This window comes from Mustela lutreola, chromosome 12 (genome assembly GCF_030435805.1).
Source record: "Mustela lutreola isolate mMusLut2 chromosome 12, mMusLut2.pri, whole genome shotgun sequence".
NCBI classification, from domain to species: domain Eukaryota; kingdom Metazoa; phylum Chordata; class Mammalia; order Carnivora; family Mustelidae; genus Mustela; species Mustela lutreola.
The window spans coordinates 70,645,458-70,665,609 of NC_081301.1; the positions used below are offsets into that span (position 1 = coordinate 70,645,458).

At 38.8% G+C, this 20,152-nt stretch overlaps 1 protein-coding gene and 1 pseudogene across 3 annotated transcripts in view; one reads left to right on the top strand and one right to left on the bottom strand.

The window, feature by feature from the left end:
* Positions 1–19,703, bottom strand: part of ERCC6L2 (ERCC excision repair 6 like 2) — a 135,026-nt gene extending 115,323 nt beyond the window's left edge. For 2 of the 3 annotated variants that reach the window (XM_059143004.1, XM_059143007.1), the window contains exons 1-2: positions 18,986–19,703; positions 13,371–13,795 (exon numbers count right to left, since the gene is read on the bottom strand). In XM_059143004.1, coding sequence (XP_058998987.1) covers positions 13,371–13,795; positions 18,986–19,031 — 471 coding nt within the window. In that variant the 5' untranslated portion in view covers positions 19,032–19,703. Of the gene's footprint in view, positions 1–5,601; positions 6,017–13,370; positions 13,796–18,985 lie in introns of those variants that run through there. The other variant, XM_059143006.1, reaches the window with a different exon arrangement.
* Positions 15,328–15,394, top strand: LOC131813428 (U4 spliceosomal RNA; annotated as a pseudogene).
* Positions 19,704–20,152: the final 449 nt, after the last annotated feature.

A 20,152-nucleotide genomic window follows, 5' to 3' on the forward strand; every position in this document is an offset into this window, starting at 1 on the left:
TTTTTGTTCTATACCATTGTTCAGTCTGACTATCCTCATACTCAATTTTGTGTTAATTACTTACATACATGGACAAACAACTCAGTTTAAAGATGGACAAAGGACTTGCATCTTAATCGCTTCGGAGCACTATAGCAAATTACCATAGACTACATGGCTTAAACAACATTCTCACAGTTCTACAATCTAGGAAGATCAGGATCAAAGTTCTGGCAGATCTGGTCTGGTGAGAGACTGTTTCCTGGTTCACAGATGACTTGCAGTCTTTTTCTTGTACCCTCAGATGATAGAGCACAGAGACAGGAAGAAACCTTTCTCCTATCTCTTCTTACATTGTCACTAATCTCAACCTGAATTACTCCTCAAAGTCTCAACACACGCATTCTGGGGGGACACAAACATTCATTCAGTCTACATATCAACTTGAATATATACTTCTCCAAAGGAGATAGATAGATAGATAGATAGATATGGCCAAAAAGCACATGGAAACTTGTTCAACATCAATGGTCATTATAGAAATGCAAATCAAAAGCACAATGAGATACCACTTCACATGGCTATAATGAAGAAAGTCTATTAAGTATTGACAAGAATGTGCAAAAATAGGAAACCTTACACATTGCTGGTGGGAATGTAAAATGGTATAGCCACTGTGGAAAATGGTACAGCAGTTCCCCAGAAAAATAAACAAAGAAATATCATATGATCTAGTAATTCTACTAGGTGAATAAACAAATGAAAGCTATCACAGAATCCTGTACATGATAGCAGCATTTTTCATAACAGCCAAAAAGTGGAAACAATCCAAATGTCTACCAAAGGATGAATAGAAAAACAAATTGTGGTATTTACATACAATAGAATATTCCTTAGCCATAAAAGGAATGAAGTACTGATATATGCTACAGCTTGATTGAGCCTTGATAAAATCATACTAGATGAATGAAAGAAGCCAGGTTCAAATGGTCACAATTTTATGATTCCTTTTACATGAAATATTCAGGAAAGGCAAATCCATATAGACAAAAGGCCAATTAGTGGTTGTCAGGGAAATGAGGGTAATTACTTCTGGGGTGTTCTGTGCTGATGAAAAATTTTAAAACAGAGAGAGAGGGGGTTGCATAACATTGTGAATGCACTAAATGACTTGTATATTTTAAAATGGTTAATTTAGGGATGCCTGGGTGGCTCAGTTGGTTATGCCGCTGCCTTCGGCTCAGGTCATGATCCCAGGGTCCTGGGATGGAGTCCTGCATTGCGCTCCTTGCTTGGCAGGGAGCCTGCTTCTCTCTCCATCTCTGCCTGCCACTCTGCCCGCTTGTGTGCTCACGCTCACACTCACTCTCTCTCTCTCTGACAAATAAATAAATTTTTAAAATCTTTTAAAAATAAAATAAAATGGTTAATTTATGTTATGTGAATTTTGCCTCAACAAAAAATTTTAAATTATACTTTACATTTTTATGAGAGACATTTGTACATTTAAGATATAATCAGCATTATTTTCGTTCTTAAAGTTGAAAAAAATGTAAAATGTCAAGTTAATATACATCAATGATTTAATAAACAGGAGCTGTTATTGTCAGCATCATTCTACAAGATAAGGAGATTTGTACACAATCTCATATATCACAATAAATAAAGTGGATTTTTCAGCAAATTATGTTATCTAAAAGATTATAAAATACTGATATATAAGAATGATAAAACTTGTGCTGAGTTTTAAAATATTCTAGCAAAATTTGCATCCCTAACCCATATTATATAAGGCAGTGTAATACAGGAGTTTGGAGTCTGACCAACCAGTTTTATACTAACTATGTGACTGTGGGCAATTTACATAATGTGTCAATAGATTTCAATTTTTTCATCAATAAAATGGGGGCAAAAATGCCTAATTAACATGTTTGCTTAACAGAAAATGCCTATCATAGAGCCTAACAATACAGGGATCATTAAATATAAGCTATAACACATGATTACCTAATCCAACTTAAAATTCATTAGTCCATTCAATAAAAATATATTCACTACCTAATACATGCCAGGTGCTGTGCTAGGTGCTAGAAAAGTTTAAATGAAATGCTTATTTGTATCTACCAGCAGTTCAAAATCCAGTTCACTTGAGGGTGGGGTGCAGTGGGAAAGGAGATGAGTTGAGGAAGCATGGCTGAGAAAAAAACTGATGAGCAGAAAATAGTTATTAAATTCAGCAAGAGATTGGTATGAGCAAAATGGCTGATGTAGAACTCAGACTAAAGGAGGTGGAAAGAATGTTTCACAAATGACAGAGGACAATAACGAAAAGTTTAGGCAACTGGGTATTGACTACAATGGGACATAAGGAAACTATACAGTGAGGGAAATGTTCTATATCTTATTAGAGTGGTGGTTATATGTATACATATATATGAGTTGAATATGCATAACTGTATACTTTTGATCCATGCATTTTACTGTTTGTAATTAAAGACAGAATCAGGGGTGCCTGGGTGGCTCAGTGGGTTAAAGCCTCTGCCTTCGGCTCAGGTCATGATCCCAAGGTCCTGGGATGGAGCCCTGCATCGGGCTCTCTGCTCTGTAGGGAGCCTGCTTCCTCCTCTCTCTCTGCCTGACTCTCTGCCTACTTGTGATCTCTGTCTGTCAAATAAATAAATTTTTAAAAAAAGACAGAATCATATACACACACAGATACATATATTCTTTTGAATTACAGGCAAACTGGTCCTCAAAGGCTACTAAAAAGGCAGAAAAGATACAAAAAATATCAATCCGTTGCTTTCCTATAAATTCATCTATGGATTGTTTCATTATAAGAAAACTATATTCTTAATTATGATAGTTCATAATTCAATCTGTTCATTTACCCAAGATGATGAAAATCTTAATTTTAACTTAATTTGTCAAATTCCATGAATTTGAGAATTCTATAAAATACTAGGAAATTTTAATAAAAATCTATGATTTTGTATTCATTTCCAATTTTAAATTCTTAGTCCAATTAAAAACTAAAAGTGAAAATAGATGAATTATTGTTGTTGAACACATCTTGGGCACAAATGTACACAAGGAAACTTCTGGGGTGATAGATATATTCATTATCTTGATTGTGGTACTGTAGGTATCATTTGTTGGGTGCATATATATGTAAAACTTACCAAACCATATATTGTAAATTTATGCACTTCACTGTATATCAATTTTATCCTTAAAAAGTACATACACACACACAAATGTATATATAAACATATAACCAGTCAGTCTGCTAAAACTAGTAAGACTGACAAAATCAAATTCTCTAAGAACATGAAGCAACCATAATTTCATACATTGTTGGCAGGAATGCAGAATGGTACAAACATTTTGGAAAAGGTTTGGCAATTTCTTCTAAAACTAAGCATAGGTTAGTTTATGACCAAGTAATTCCATTCCTAATTATCTACTCAAGAAAAGTGAATACATAAAAAATTGCTCAAGAGAGTTCTAGCAGTTTTATTTATAACAATTAAAAACTGGAGACAGCTCACATGCCCATCAGCTGGAGAATACACAAAATGCAGCATCTATAGAATGGAATAACTACCAGCGATAAAAAGGAACAAACTACTTATGCAATTAATAACATAGACGAGACTCAAAATATTATGCTAAGTGAAAGAAGCTTGACACAGAGTACACATGTATGATCTTATTTATATGTAAATACAAAACTAATCTATGATATAAAAAAGCAGAACAGTGACTGCTTCTTGGGGTGGTGGAAGACCAGGAAGAAACAGAATGACCTCTTCTGGAGTGATGACAACGTCCTGTATCTTGAAAGGGTTTATTTGGCTTACACTGATGTCAAAGCTCATGGAATGATGCATACCCTTAAGACTTGTGCATTTCACTTTAAATTTTACTTCAAAATGAAAAAAAAAAAAAAGAATTGTAAATAAATACTGATTAGCTAATAGCACATATGTTCAAGTGTTTGGGGATAGGATATATTAATGTCTGTTATTTAAAATGCAACAAAACATGGTTTGATGGATGGATAGATAAGTGATAAACCCAAGTATAATGACATGTTGAAATAATCCAGGTGGTGGATATATGGGTATTCATTTTATAATTCTTCCAACTCTTCTATATGTTTGAAAAGTTTCATAGTAAGATCTTGAGGAAAAATCAGTTTGTAAGACAGCAGTGACTCCATTTTTACACATTTATTTATGTCTTATATTCGTGGACTGACATATATAAAATACATGCATACTTATGTTTATGTATGTTGTATATTCAACTGCTCCCTCTCAACCAGATAGATCCTTCCAATTCACTTAAAGAATACTCAGGTTCCTCCTATTCTTAAATGATACAAACAAACAAAAAAGAAACTTCTTCAAAATTTGCTAATAGGTCACTTTTGTTCCTTTCAAAGCCACATTTCTTAAAGAGGTAAGCATACTTCCCTTGTCTTTGCCTTCACCTACTTCGTCTGGCTTATGCCGCCACAAATTCCAGCAAAATAACTCTTGCTCAAGAAACCAATAATTTCTGGGGCACCTGGGTGGCTCAGTGGGTTAAAGACTCTGCCTTTGGCTTGGGTCTTGGTCCCAGGGTCCTGGGATTGAGCCCCACATCAGGCACTCTGCTAAGCAAGGAGCCTGCTTCCTCCTCTCTCTATCTCTGCCTACTTGTGATCCCTGTCTGTCAAAATAAATAAATAAATAAATAATTTCCAATGTCACTAGATCAAATGTACATTTTTAAAATCCTCATCCCTTGAAGAATGTAAAATATTAAACTGACATTTTTAAATTTGAAATGAGAGAAAGAAACTTCATTTGGTATGTAAACCAAGTTTTTGTTTTAAAAAGAAAAGCTCAATTTCATGCTATGGTCAAGTCAGATTGTGAGAAGGGGAAAACTTAAGGGATGTTATCAGAAAATAGGAAAAAAATGAGTAAGATTATATGGATGCCTGGGTGGCTCAGTCATTAAGCAGCTGCCTTCGGCGCGGGTCATGGTCCCAGGGTCCACATCAGGCTCCCTGTTCCAAGGGGAGCCTGCGTCTGCCTCTCCTGTCCCCCCCACCGCCTGTGTTCCCTCTCTGTGTCTCTCTCTGTCAAATAAATAAATAAAATCTTTAAAAAAGGGGGAAGAGTCAAGATGGCAGAGAAGTAGCAAGCTGAGACTACTTCAGCTAGCAGGAGATCAGCTAGATTGCAAACACCTGCAAATCCATCGGCAGATCGAAGAGAAGAACAGCAATTCTGGAAACAGAAAAACAACCACTTTCTGAAAGGTAGCACTGGCGGAGAAGTGAATCCAAAGCGATGGGAAGATAGACCCCGGGGGGAGGGGCCAGCTCCCGGCAAGCGGCAGAGCAACAGAGCACAAAATCAGGACTTTTAAAAGTCTGTTCTGCTGAGGGACGTCGCTCCAGAGGCTAAATCGGGGCGAAGCCCATGCAGGGTCAGTGTGGCCTCAGGTCCCACAAGGTCACAGAAGGATCGGGGGAGTCTGAGTGTTGCAGAGCTTGCGGGTATTGGAACGGGAAAACCGGCTATAGAGACAGAGCCGACAGTAAGCTCCCAGCTCGGGGGTTACCTTGAACCGGTCGCAGGTTCGGTGAGCTTGGAGCGCGGCCAGAGGTCAGGCAGACGGGAGTAACTGGGCACTGTTCTCTGAGGGCGCACTGAGGAATGGGGCCCCGGGCTCTCGGCTTCTCCGGGCCGGAGACCAGGAGGCCGCCATTTGTATTCCCGTCCTCCGGAACTCTACGGAAAGCGCTCAGGGAACAAAAGCTTCTGAACGCAAACCCGAGCGGATTACTCAGCCCGGTCCCTGGTAAGGGCTGTACAATTCTGCCTGGGGCAAAGACACTTGAGAATCACTACACGAGGCCCCTCCCCCAGAAGATCAACAAGAAATCCAGCCAAGACCAAGTTGACCTACCAAGGAGTACGGTTTCAAACCAAGGAGAGCAGCAGAATTCCAGAGGAGGAGAAAGCAAAGCACGGAACTCATGGCTTTCTCCCTGTGATTTTTTTGGTCTTGCAGTTAATTTAATTTTTTTCTTTTTCTTTTTTTTTCTCTTCTTCTGCTAAAATTTTTTTTAACTTTTACCCTTTTCTTTTTTAACATTTTTTAACTAGCTTATCTAATATATATATTTTTTCTTTTTTATATTTTTCTTTATTTGTTTTCTTTTTTTAAATTCTTTTCTTTTATTTTTTTTCCTTTTTTTTCTTTCTTTCTTTTTGAACCTCTTTTTATCCCTTTTCTCCCCCCCTCAAGATTTGGGATCTCTTCTGATAGGTTAAAGCATATTTTCCTGGGGTTGTTGCCACCCTTTTAGTATTTTACTAGCTCCTTCATATACTTTAATCTGGACAAAATGATAAGGCGGAAAAATTCACCACAAAAAAAAAAAAAAAAAAAAAAACAAGAGGCAGTACCGAAGGCTAGGGACCTAATCAATACAGACATTGGTAATATGTCAGATCTAGAGTTCAAAATGACAATTCTCAAGGTTCTAGCCAGGCTCAAAAAAGGCATGGAAGATATTAGAGAAACCCTCTCGGGAGATATAAAAGCCCTATCTGGAGAAATAAAAGAACTAAAATCTAACCAAGTTGAAATAAAAAAAAGCTATTAATGAGATTCAGTCAAAAATGGAGGCTCTCATTGCTAGGATAAATGAGGCAGAAGAAAGAATTAGTGATATAGAAGACCAAATGACAGAGAATAAAGAAGCTGAGCAAAAGAGGGACAAACAACTACTGGACCACGAGGGGAGAATTCGAGAGATAAGTGACACCATAAGACGAAACAACATTAGAATACTTGGGATTCCGGAAGAAGAAAAAGAGAGGGGAGCAGAAGGTATACTGGAGAGAATTATTGGGGAGAATGTCCCCAATATGGCAAAGGGATGAGCATCAAAATTCAGGAGGTTCAGAGAACGCCCTTCAAAATCAATAAGAATAGGCAACACCCCATCACCTAATAGTAAAATTTACAAGTCTTAGTGACAAAGAGAAAATCCTGAAAGCAGCCCAGGAAAAGAAGTCTGTAACATACAATTGTAAAAATATTAGATTGACGGCTGACTTATCCACAGAGACCTGGCAGGCCAGAAAGAGCTGGCATGATATTTTCAGAGCACTAAATGAGAAAAACATGCAGCCAAGGATACTATATGCAGCTAGGCTATCATTGAAAATAGAAGGAGAGATTAAAAGCTTCCAGGACAAACAAAAACTGAAAGAATTTGCAAACACCAAACCAGCTCTACAGGAAATATTGAAAGGGGTCCTCTAAGCAATACAGGCAATACAATGGCACTAAATTCATATCTCTCAATAGTTACCCTGAATGTTAATGGACTAAATGCCCCAATCAAAAGACACAGGGTATCAGAATGGATAAAAAAACAAAACCCATCTATATGCTGCCTCCAAGAAACTCATTTTAAGCCCAAAGACACCTCCAGATTTAAAGTGAGGGGGTGGAAAAGAATTTACCATGCTAATGGACATCAGAAGAAAACAGGAGTGGCAATCCTTATATCAGATCAATTAGATTTTAAGCCAAAGACTATAATAAGAGATGAGGAAGGACACTATATCCTACTCAAAGGATCTGTCCAACAAGAAGATCTAACAATTTTAAATATCTGTGCCCCTAACGTGGGAGCAGCCAACTATATAAACCAATTAATAACAAAATCAAAGAGACACATCAACAATAATACAATAATAGTAGGGGACTTTAACACTCCCCTCACTGAAATGGACAGATCATCCAAGCAAAAGATCAGCAAGGAAATAAAGGCCTTAAACGACACACTGGACCTGATGGACATCACAGATATATTCAGAACATTTCATCCCAAAGCAACAGAATACACATTCTTCTCTAGTGCACATGGAACATTCTCCAGAATAGATCCACAGAGACCTGACAGGCCAGAAAGAGCTGGCATGATATTTTCTGAGCACTAAATGAGAAAAGAATGCAGCCAAGAATACTATATGCAGCTAGGCTATCACTGAAAATATAAGGAGAGATAAAAAGCTTTCAGGACAAACAAAAACTGAAAGAATTTGCAAACACCAACCCAGCTCTAAATCAGGACTCAATCGGTATCAAAAGATTGGGATCATTCCCTGTATATTTTCAGACCACAATGCTCTGAAGCTAGAACTCAACAACAAGAGGAAATTTGGAAAGAACCAAAATACATGGAGACTAAACAGCATCTCTAAAGAATGAATGGGTCAACCGGGAAATTAAAGAAGAATTGAAAAAAATCATGGAAACAAATGATAATGAAAATACAACGGTCCAAAATCTGTGGGACACAACAAAGGCAGTCCTGAGAGGAAAATATATAGTGGTACAAGCTTTTCTCAAGAAACAAGAAAGGTCTCAGGTACACAAACTAACCCTACACCTCAAGGAGCTAGAGAAAGAACAAGAAAGAAACCCTAAACCCAGCAGGAGAAGAGAAATCATAAAGATCAGAGCAGAAATCAATGAAATAGAAACCAAAAAAACAATAGAACAAATCAACGAAACTAGGAGCTGGTTCTTTGAAAGAATTAATAAAATTGATAAACCCCTGGCCAGACTTATCAAAAAGAAAAGAGAAAGGACCCAAATAAATAAAATCATGAATGAAAGAGGAGAGATCACAACTAACACCAAAGAAATACAAACTATTATAAGAACATACTATGAGCAACTCTACGCCAACAAATTTGACAATCTGGAAGAAATGGATGCATTCCTAGAAACATATAAACTACCACAACTGAACCAGGAAGAAACAGAAAGCCTGAACAGACCCATAACCAGTAAGGAGATTGAAACAGTCATCAAAAATCTCCAAACAAACAAAAGCCCGGGGCCAGATGGTTTCCCGGGGTAATTCTACCAAACATTTAAAGAAGAACTAATTCCTATTCTCCTGAAACTGTTCCAAAAAATAGAAATGGAAGGAAAATTTCCAAACTCTTTTTATGAGGCCAGCATCACTTGATCCCAAAACCAGACAAGGATCCCATCAAAAAAGAGAGCTATCGACCAATATCCTTGATGAACACAGATGTGAAAATTCTCACCAAAATACTAGCCAATAGGATTCAACAGTACATTAAAAGGATTATTCACCACGACCAAGTGGGATTTATTCCAGGGCTGCAAGGTTGGTTCAACATCTGCAAATCAATCAATGTGATACAACACATCAATAAAAGAAAGAACAAGAACCATATGATACTCTCAATAGATGCTGAAAAAGCATTTGACAAAGTACAGCATCCCTTCCTGATCAAAACTCTTCAAAGTGTAGGGATAGAGGGCACATACCTCAATATTAGCAAAGCCATTTATGAAAAACCCGCCGCAAATATCATTCTCAATGGAGAAAAACTGAAAGCTTTTCCGCTAAGGTCAGGAACACGGCAGGGATGTCCGTTATCACCACTGCTATTCAAGATAGTACTAGAAGTCCTAGCCTCAGCAATCAGATAACAAAAGGAAATTAAAGGCATCCAAATCGGCAAAGAAGAAGTCAAATCATCACTCTTCGCAGATGATAGGATACTATATGTGGAAAACCCAAAAGACTCCACTCCAAAACTGCTAGAACTTGTACAGGAATTCAGTAAAGTGTCAGGATATAAAATCAATGCACAGAAATCAGTTGCATTTCTCTACACCAACAACAAGACAGAAGAAAGAGAAATTAAGGAGTCAATCCCATTTACAATTGCACCCAAAACCATAAGATTCCTAGGAATAAACCTAACCAAAGAGGCACAGAATCTATACTCAGAAAACTATAAAGTACTCATGAAAAGAAATTGAGGAAGGCACAAAGAAATGGAAAAATGTTCCATGCTCCTGGATTGGAAGAATAAATATTGTGAACATGTCTATGCTACCGAAAGCAATCTGCACATTTAATGCAATTCCTATCAAAGTACCATCCATCTTTTTCAAGGAAATGGAACAAATAATTCTAAAATTTATATGGAACCAGAAAAGACCTCGAATAGCCCAAGGGATATTGAAAAAGAAAGCCAAGGTTGGTGGCATCACAATTCCGGACTTCAAGCTCTATTACAAAGCTGTCATCATCAAGACAGCATGGTACTGGCATAAAAGCAGACACGTAGATCAATGGAACAGAATAGAGAGCCCAGAAATAGACCCTCAACTCTATGGTCAACTAATCTTTGACAAAGCAGGAAAGAAAGTCCAATGGAAAAAAGACAGCCTCTTCAATAAATGGTGTTGGGAAAATTGGACAGCCACATGCAGAAAAATGAAAGTGGACCATTTCCTTACACCACACACAATAATAGATTCAAAATGGATGAAAGACCTCAATGTGAGAAAGGAATCCATCAAAATCCTTGAGGAGAACACAGGCAGCAACCTCTTTGACCTCAGCTGCAGCAACATGGATGGAACTAGAGCGTATCATGCTTAGCGAAATAAGTCAAGCAGAGAAAGATAACTATCATATGATCTCCCTGATATGAGGAAGTGGTGATGCAACATGGGGGTTAAGGAGGTAGGAGAAGAATATATGAAACAAGATGGGATTGGGAGGGAGACAAACCATAAGTGACTCTTAATCTCACAAAACAAACTGAGGGTTGCTGAAGGGAAGGGGGTTGGGAGAAGGGGGGTGGGGTTATGGACATTGGCGAGGGTATGTGCTTTGGTGAGTGCTGTGAAGTGTGTAAACCTGGCGATTCACAGACCTGTGCCCCTGGGGATAAAAATATATGTTTATATAAAATAAAAAAATTTTTTTAAAAGTATAAAAAAAATCTTAAAAAAAAAGACTATACTACAATCCAAATCGTAAATGCCAATGGTAATTAATGCCAAAAGTAAATTTTCATAGATCATTTTTACCTAATTCTACTGTATTTGAAATTCTATTAAACTTATTAAATATTATCCACATTTCCTTAATTGGCTTGTCACTGTATTTATAGAAGTTCTACCTTAAATGGATCTCCCAAACCCCCTATTTATGTAGAACTTATTCTCTGAGCTATAAGAATAATAACTAGAGATGTAGGTCCCCAAGGAGCAGAAAAATCCAGCCAAGTATCAAAACTAGTGTGGAAACTATGTCCTAACCTTCAGAAGATAAGCTCTCAGGACTTTCAAAGCACATTCATAACACAACTGAAAGTGTCCCAAGGATTTCAGTGTGTCAGGTAATATAAAATTGTGCAGTAATATCACTTTAAAAAATACAACATAAAACAAAGGGAATAACTTTATAACATGGACTTCAGAGATGAAAGCTATATTTGAGCCTAAAACATGCATAAGAATTTGAATTTTATTTGGTAGTTTTGATGGGAGGAGACTCCCAACTAGTTCTCAAAAAGGTCACTTTTTGTAGCACCCTGATGTTTCTGATTTTGCAGATTAGCAGGCATTGGTGGGAAGACATTCTAGCATAGGCAAAAACAATAAAATTATATGTAAAGATAGTCATATTAGTTATTTATAGTTATAGATAGTTGTTTATTTTCCTCTCGTATTCATCCATATACCTTGGTCACAGATGATAGTTTCCTAAAGGCTCCTTTCTATATTCTCGCCACCTATTCTCCTGAGAAAGTAAATTTGTTTACTCCATAAGCAATTATTTAGCACCTTCAGTGTGCAAGCTTCGAACTATGTGCATTGCCTAGGCTTAAAGGGACAAACAGTATGGCTAATTGTGATAGACTATGATTACTGAATGATTAAGTTTCACTCTAGATTTTTACATCAGAGCCTATACATAATTGCATTTCTTGACTATTTTTTTAAGATTTTATTTATTTATTTGAGAGAGTGAGAGCACATACACCGGTGAGCAGGGGTAGGGGCAGAGAGAGGAGGAGATGGAGAAAGAGAATCCGAAGCAAACTCTGGGCAGGGAGCCCTGATGTGGGATTCAATCTCCCAACCCTGAGATCATGACCTGAGCGGAAACCAGGAGCGTGACCCTTAACCCACTGAGCCACCCAGGTGCCCCTAGACAATTTTTAAATGTTAAAATTAGTTTTTCACTTACCTTTGTGTTCCCCTAACAATCGAGGTGTCATGAAGAATAAAATGGCTTAAATTCAATTATAATGAAAGAAACACAGAAGGTAATCAGAAACTAGACAAACACTCCTGAAAATCCAGAGTGACTATATAGTATAAAGTCTGGTTTCTGAACTCTAATCTTTTTAGATCACAAAACTTTGTGATAAGCACCTTCTGACAGGGCTCCCAATAATCGCCACCTGTTGGTATCCATAGCCCTGTTTAATCTTCCCCTTTGAGTAAGAGCTGAACCTAGAAACTTGCTTCTAAAGAAGCAAATATGGCAAAAGTGAAGGGCTGTCTCTTCTGTGATTAGGTTAGAAAAGACCATGAGCTTTCTCTTACTTGTGCTCTCTCCTGCCCTCTCACTTGCTCTTCCTGAGAAAGTATGCTGCCATACTATAAGAAACTCCATTAAGAGGCTCCTACAGCAAGGAACCAAGGGAGCCCTTCAACAATAAATAGCTCATGAGAAACTGAGGCCTCAGTCTAACATCCCACAAGGAACTGAATCTTGCCAACAATCATGTGGCCAGGAAGGGAATCCGCCCTAGTCCAACCTTGAGAGGACTGCTGCCTTGTGAGAGCCTGAGCCAGACAACCCAGCTAATCTGTACCTGGATTCCTGACCCACAGAAACTGTAATATGATAAATGCATTCTGTTGTAAACTGCTAAAGTTTGGAGTAATTTCTTATACAGCAATAGATAACTAGTACTTCTCTCAAGACTTCTGGCACACATTTTAGGGAAATAGGAAACCTCTCTGAAGTCCGTCAATAGAATTCCTAGTGGTTCAGGGATCCCAGATTAAGAAACTTCTGATATGATAAATTCTAAACAATATACACAAAATGCCCGCAAGAAATCAATTGAACCATCCTATGTAGCTTAACAAATGGCAGAATACTTTCCTTCCATACAGTATTGCTAAGAAAGTTAAACTACTTTAAATATACCTGATATCTCACTACTAATATTACCGAAGGTAAAGTCAAGCCAAGTTATACCAAAATATTCTGAATAACATATTTCAGATACTAAATAAGTAATGAGGATAAAATAATGACTATACACCATCCTAATTTTGAGGACTTTCCTGTTCAGTGGGTGCAAAACACACATACACATACACACACACAAAATAGCTACTATAAGAATTGGGCGTACAAATAGAGATTTGTATATGGTATCCATTCATGTACATAATGAAATGACTTTAATGAATTTTAATTGTAAGGTAATTAAAAGAAATACCTGTACTGTTTTTCCAAGTCCCATGTCATCACCAAGAATACATCCTTTTCTTTGAATGAAGTGTGCATAGAGAAACTGGGCTCCTTCCCTTTGGTAGTCTCTCAAATACCTATTAATAGTATAAGGAATAGAGTCCCCATCTTCAGATAATGGAAAAGCAACAGCAGATGATGGAAATTTTCGGTCGGGGAAATAAGGTTTTTCCAAATCTTCATCATCAAATATAAAATTCCTGGAGCAATCTTTAAAAGATTTTATTTCTTGAAGTTTTTTAAGAGGTACTTTTCTTTCTTGAAAATCTGAATATAAGATGATTGCAAAGGACTTCCCATTTTCATCCACTGTGACAGATTTTACGCTTGCTTCACAAAGTGTCCCATTATCCGGAGAAGGGGCAAGACATCTTTCTCCTGGATGCCATATGTCTGTAATAATAAAGAAGATAATAAAATTTCCAAATCTAACTTATAAAATAACCCCCCATTTATCCACTGCAATGAGGAAAAAAAAATGTATCTCACACGAATACCCTTTCCAAATTACTGAAACAAGATAAATTATAACATGTATAGATATTCTCCTAAAACATATTGTCAGATGTTCTCCTATAATAAGCAGAATAATGGATATATAATTTACTTCCAGTTGTTCTCACCCTGGCTGTGTGTCATAATCTCCTCATTCATGCTTGGACACTATCTCTGTTGATTGTGGTTCAGTGGCTACGGGCCATAGGCATCTGGTTTTATTACTTTGTTTGGTGGATATTGTTGAATTCAAAGGGCCATTCTGATTCACAGCCACAGCTGAGAACTACTAATTTAGATAGTCATAATGATTCATGAACATTATGTATATTATTCATGATATGGTAGAGTAATAGTAAATGGGACTTAATAATGAGTAAGGTAAAATCCTCTAGACAGCAATGCTTTTGTGATTCTCCTGTCTGCTTTTATCTCCTTTCTCCATAGACAGCTGTTCCTTCTTGTCAATACTGCCACTATTTTTTTTAACTTGAAAAATTTTTTTTTTAGTATTGCTGCTTCTAAACTGCTTCTTGAATTTGTATACAACTAACCAAGGGAATCCCTAATTCAACCACAGAGTAATGTGTGTCAGCTCTGTCATAGCTTTTCTCCCTTCCAGTTTTTAAAGGGTTGCAGTTCTTAAAAAAGAAATGAATTCCAAGATCTCTTTCTGCTAATATGCTATTATTTGAAAAGTGTGACCCCTTTCTCTATATGTATTTATTAAGTGCTTAATTGTATAGCTTTCTATTTTATTTTCATTTTTTTAAGATTTTTTAAATTTATTTGACAGTGAGAGCAAAAAAGCACAAGCAGGGGAGCAGCAGAGGGAGGGAGACAAGCAGGCCCCCCACTGAACAGGGAGCCCAATGCAAGGCTGAATCCCAGGCCCCTGGGATCATGACTTCAGCTAAAGGCAGAAGCTTAACCCACTGAGCCACCTGGGCACCCTATCTGTTTTATTTTCTATTCAGAAAATATAGCACTACGAATAGGGAGGGGAGTATCTTTATAGCATATAATTAGTATAATTAGAAGATACCAAATAGAGGATATTAAATAAAAATATTGGTTATATGGAATTTCATATAGCAAGAATTACAGCGGAGTTATATGGCTACAGATATAAGAATACTAGGAATTATTTTTCTCACATATTTCTTATTGAGATCAGGTGACCACTGGTAGTTTCTTAGGATCTTTCCGATGATTCCTCATTAGGTTTTTATAACATTTGAGATTATAATATGACTAGTGTATCTATACTGTCTTAAGCACAAATAACTCATTATGCTGTTTCTCAGCAGTTGTGCCTCAAAAGTAAAACCATTATTCCCACTAACTTTGGTAAAGTTATTTTGCATAACAATTAGAAGTACACCAAGAAAAATCTATTCTCCTACTCTAACCTTTGGATATGAACTGTTAGCTTTGCGCAGTGGCAGTATCGTAGCCAATGAGGTTTATCTGAGGCGCGATTATTGCTAATTGGATCCAAACTGTTCAAGAACTGTCACACAACTCTAAAAGACATAGTTTTAACAAGAAACTAAAACCTTGATCCACTGTAGGGATAACAGATCATTGGGCCCTATTTTCATAACCGTACCATTTGAGCCGTAGGACCTGAATTAACCCTTATAGCAATTCCTAATACATTATTTCTGTTTCACATATTTTGTTTGCCTATCCAGAAAATGCCTTCCAATTTTTAAACACTGAAGTCATTAATGTGTTGTTATTCAACATATATGTTTTTACCTACCAAATACTGTATGTACCACAATAGGTATAAAATGAAAAAAAAAACAATGTAAAAATGATAATGATTAAACCTTGCTCAGAACTAGTCTTTCCAAATCTCATTAAATGGCGTCATCATCTAGCCAACTTTTCACGATAGAAAACCTTTAGCCAGCCCTTATTCCTCCCTATATCCAATCCATCAGAAAGTCCTGCTCATTCTCTCTCCCTCCATTATGTTACCACCTTTCCAAAACAACTGTTGGCAAACTTTTTCTGCAAAGAGTCAGACTTCAGCTATTTATTATTTTAGTTTTGCAGGCTATACAGTCTCTTACCCTTGTAACACAAGAGAAGGGGACAGAGAACACATAAACAAATGGCATGGCTGTGTTCCAATAAAACTTTACCTACAATAAGTATCAGGCTGAATTTGGCCCTGGCCCATAGTTTGCTGTTCTCTGCCCTAAAGTATACCACCTATGGCTTTCTCCTAAATTACCACTATAAACTCTTAACCATTCTCTCTGCTGCCATCCCTACAATCCATTTTACACATAGCAGCAATACTATTTCAAAATATAAATTATTGGGCACCTATGCGGCTCAGTCAGTTATGCATCCGACTCTGATTTCAGCTCAGGTCATGATCTCTGGGTCCTGGGATCCAGCCTTGCATCAGGCTCCATGCTTAGTGGGTTATGTGCTTGAGGATTCTCTTCCCCTCTCTCTACCCCTCCCCCTGCCTGCCTGCTCTCTCTTTAAAATAAATAAATCTTAAAAAAAAAATTTTTAATTACTAGTAAATCTTTAATGTAAAACTTTTCAACGGTTATCATTGCATAAAAAATAAAGTACAAACTCCTTACTATAGCCTTTAAGTCCCAACATGATCTGCCAATACTTACTTCTCCAACTCAATCTCACTTTTCCCCTGTACTCAAACATGTTAAGCAAGTCTTCTCTCAGCTGTTTGTATGTCATCTTCTCAGTATTTTACTGCCTCCATAACTCATATCACAATGTTTAATGACTATGTTTATTTGTTTTTATCTGTCTTTCCCACTAGAGAGTAATTTCCTTTCCAGAAAAATGTCTGTATTTTTCAAGTTTTATCCCGAGCATCAGCACTCAATAGGCACTCAATAAATGTGCTGAATTTATTAACAAACACACATCATTTATCTCACAGATCCTAGATACCTAGTGAGGGAGACAGATACTAAAAAGTTCACAAACACTAAATTGTAATAAGTGCTTCAGAAGATAAGAACAGAGTATTATGAAAAAAAGTATTGAAGAAACGTAATTTAAAGGGGAAGAAAGATCTAAGAAGAGGATCTCTAAGCACACAGCATGTGGAAAAGCCCTATGGGCTTCACCCAACAACTCTGGAAATTTTGGTTCCTTAGTTTGGTTCCTTAGTTTGAATAATTTCTAGAACTAAAGAGATTCAGTTAAGTTTGAGCAAAGGCTGGAATCTCTCTGTATCGAATTCTAGAACAAATATCTTAAATTGGGAGGATTTCCTATGGGGGTGAATGGCAGGTCCTCTTTAACGTCACTTCCTTTCCTCCTTCATTCCAGACTGGCTTCCTTGCTATTGGTCAACCATGGCAAGCATGCTCCCACCTCAGGGTCCCTGAGTTTTCTATTCCTTCCATCAACACTCTCCCTAAACACCCAAATGACTAATCTTTTCACTTCATTCAGGTCTCTGTTCCAATGGCATCTTCTCAGAGGTGTTTTCTCTGACCACTCAGTCTAAAATAGCACTCCCTGCCACTCTTCCTTTACCCTGCTTAATTCCATTTTCAAAGAAAAATATGAAATATCTGTTACTGTTTATCTCAACTAAGCTCCCTAGAGCAGGGACTTACTTTGTTCACTACTATACCCTGGGCACACAGAACAATGTTTGAAACTCAAATACTTGTAGGACTAACAAATATTTATATAGAGCTAATATCTGAAGACTTATGTGTGCCAGGCATGTGCTTTATTTCATGTAAGCCTTGCCACCATCCTTTCATGACTTCATGTAAGTAATATTATTAGTTCCATTTTCCAAATGGTGAAACAGGGGGCCTGGGTGGCTCGGTGGGTTAAAGCCCCTGCCTTTGGCTCAGTCATGATCTCAGGGTCCTAGGATGGAGTCCCCACGTCGGGCTCTCTCTGCTCAACGGGGAGCCTGCTTCCCTTCCTCTCTCTCTGCCTGCCTCTCTGCCTACTTGTGACCTGTCTGTCAAATAAATAAATAAAATCTTTAAAAAACAAAACAAAACAAATGGTGAAACAGAGAAAGGTTAACCAGCTTGCACATGGTTACAAATGGCAGATTCAGGATTTGAACCAAGCTATCTGACCTTATAGCTACACTACTGTACCACGCACACAGGAATAAACAAGTCCCGGGAACTGAGTAGTCCCTCTTCCTTTTAACTGAGGTCTGAGCACCACAGCCACTACAATCTCCACTCAGCAGCTTCACTACTTATTTCACCTGCCAGCCTTCTGTGGGTAGTTATACTCATGATCCCTGAGTTAGAGTGTCATCAATTCCTAGCCTTCAGAGTTGAGTCTTATTACATAACTTCTCTAAATTTTAGCTCTGAATTCTTCATCTATTTAATGAGAAGGATACCTTCCTCAAAGGAAAGCATGGAGATAAACAAGCAGCATATTTCTGGGCACTGAACAAGCACTCAATATCTCAGAATTTTTATTATATCACTTTTAATAATGAAAGCTATTAATTTGGGGGCAAGAAGGCATTCCACTTGACTTGTGTTAGACAACCACACACTCCTTAAACCCCGTCTTGAGGACCCAATAAAGGTTGACTGTAAGGCCCTGATTCAGGACATCATATGTTAAGGTCTTTGTGCCATCAAATAATGTGAACTGAGTATCTCAACCTTTTCTCACCTATGTAACAACAAACTTCTACCATTCGCTAAGAACTGGGGCATAGAAGGATAAAGAATAAACATACTGCACATTTAGTGAGGGCTTAATATGGACCAGAAGCTGGGTCACATAAGTGCTTTGCATTCACCGTCACATTTCGTAATCACAAGAACTCAACAATGGTCTCAGTTTTACAGATGAGGAAACTGCCCGGTTTCTCAGCAAGTAACTGTCAGAGCCAGCACTAGATCCAGTCTGACTCCAGAATCCAAGTTCTCAACACTGAATCCCAAAGAACTTGCGCCAGACTCCAGCTGTCATTCAGAAGAGCCCACAAGGTAAAACCCCAACCCCAAGGGAACTGGCAGGAATGGGTCCAACCCAGCGTAGTAGACAGCTGCCTGGGTTGACAGGCGAACACCGAGCTTGTACCTTTGCCGGCGGTTTCCTCGCGAGGCTTGGGGGCAGAGGGATCCATCTGGCCAGGGGGAGGGGCCAGGCAGCCTGGCTGCGTACGACACTCGACAGGCGGCCGAGGACCTGGAGGACGAGCCGGGCGGGAAGACTGAGGCCAACGCCACTTCCTGCAGCCCGGCGTACATCGCCCCCCTGAAGCGCGACGCCAGCGGCCGAGGGGAACACAGGTGGAGCCCGAGAGGATCCAGGGAGAAGGGCGGCGGCGTCTCAGCAGCGGCAGAGCTGGAGAGCGCTGTGGAGACTGGCAAGGCGGCGCTCACCTAGTCATCCGGCGATCCGCCAGGGGAAGAAGCAAGCCGGCAAATGGACGGACCCCTTACCCTCTCTTTCAGAGCAGACCCTACCCCCCTACCTTCCCTGCAACTTTCAGCCCTGTCTCGGAAAATCCCGCGAGATCGGCCGCCTGACCTGTCACTACGATCTCGCGATAACAAAATCCTGGTTCACATGGGCGGAGTCGTGTTCCTGCCATCTTTGCCCCAGAAACCGGTAACACAAAGGTCCGCGGCACTTGCAAAAGTCGCGAAGTTTGATGTCGCCGGCCTCCCTGGTGCGGATATTGCAGACAACATGGAGGCACGAGGATACCCGTGGGCTCGCACCTGCGCCAGTCTTTTAAGGGCTGACTCACAGCTGGAGATCGTGGGCGCGCTGGCGGCCTGCTGGCATGTATTTGGTACTTCTCTTGTCCCTCGTGTAGCGCCTGCCCAGGAACTTGAGTCCAGTGACTCCCTCCTGGAGCGCTGTCTCAGCGGGGTGGGACACCCACCCGGAAGCCAGCGCTTCACGACACTCACGGGTGGCTGAGGAAACTTAGTGGTCACACACTAAAATGTACTCAAAAACGACTCCTGTGAGTGCAAACCAGCAATACGTGCCATAAATGGAAGGTAAAGGTAGAAATACTAAGAAAATTTAAAGTGTTTTTCCGTGTACCATCTACGGTTAACAGTGGTTTGTGTGACACTAGGGAAAACACTATGCAGGCGGTCGGGCTGTTTTTGTTCAAGCATCATCAGAACAACACACTACTCACAACTTAATAGACACGACTTATCTAATACTTCGCCAGACCCCATACGTTGATTCATCCAAAAATGGTTTCTGCACTTGAAATGTTTT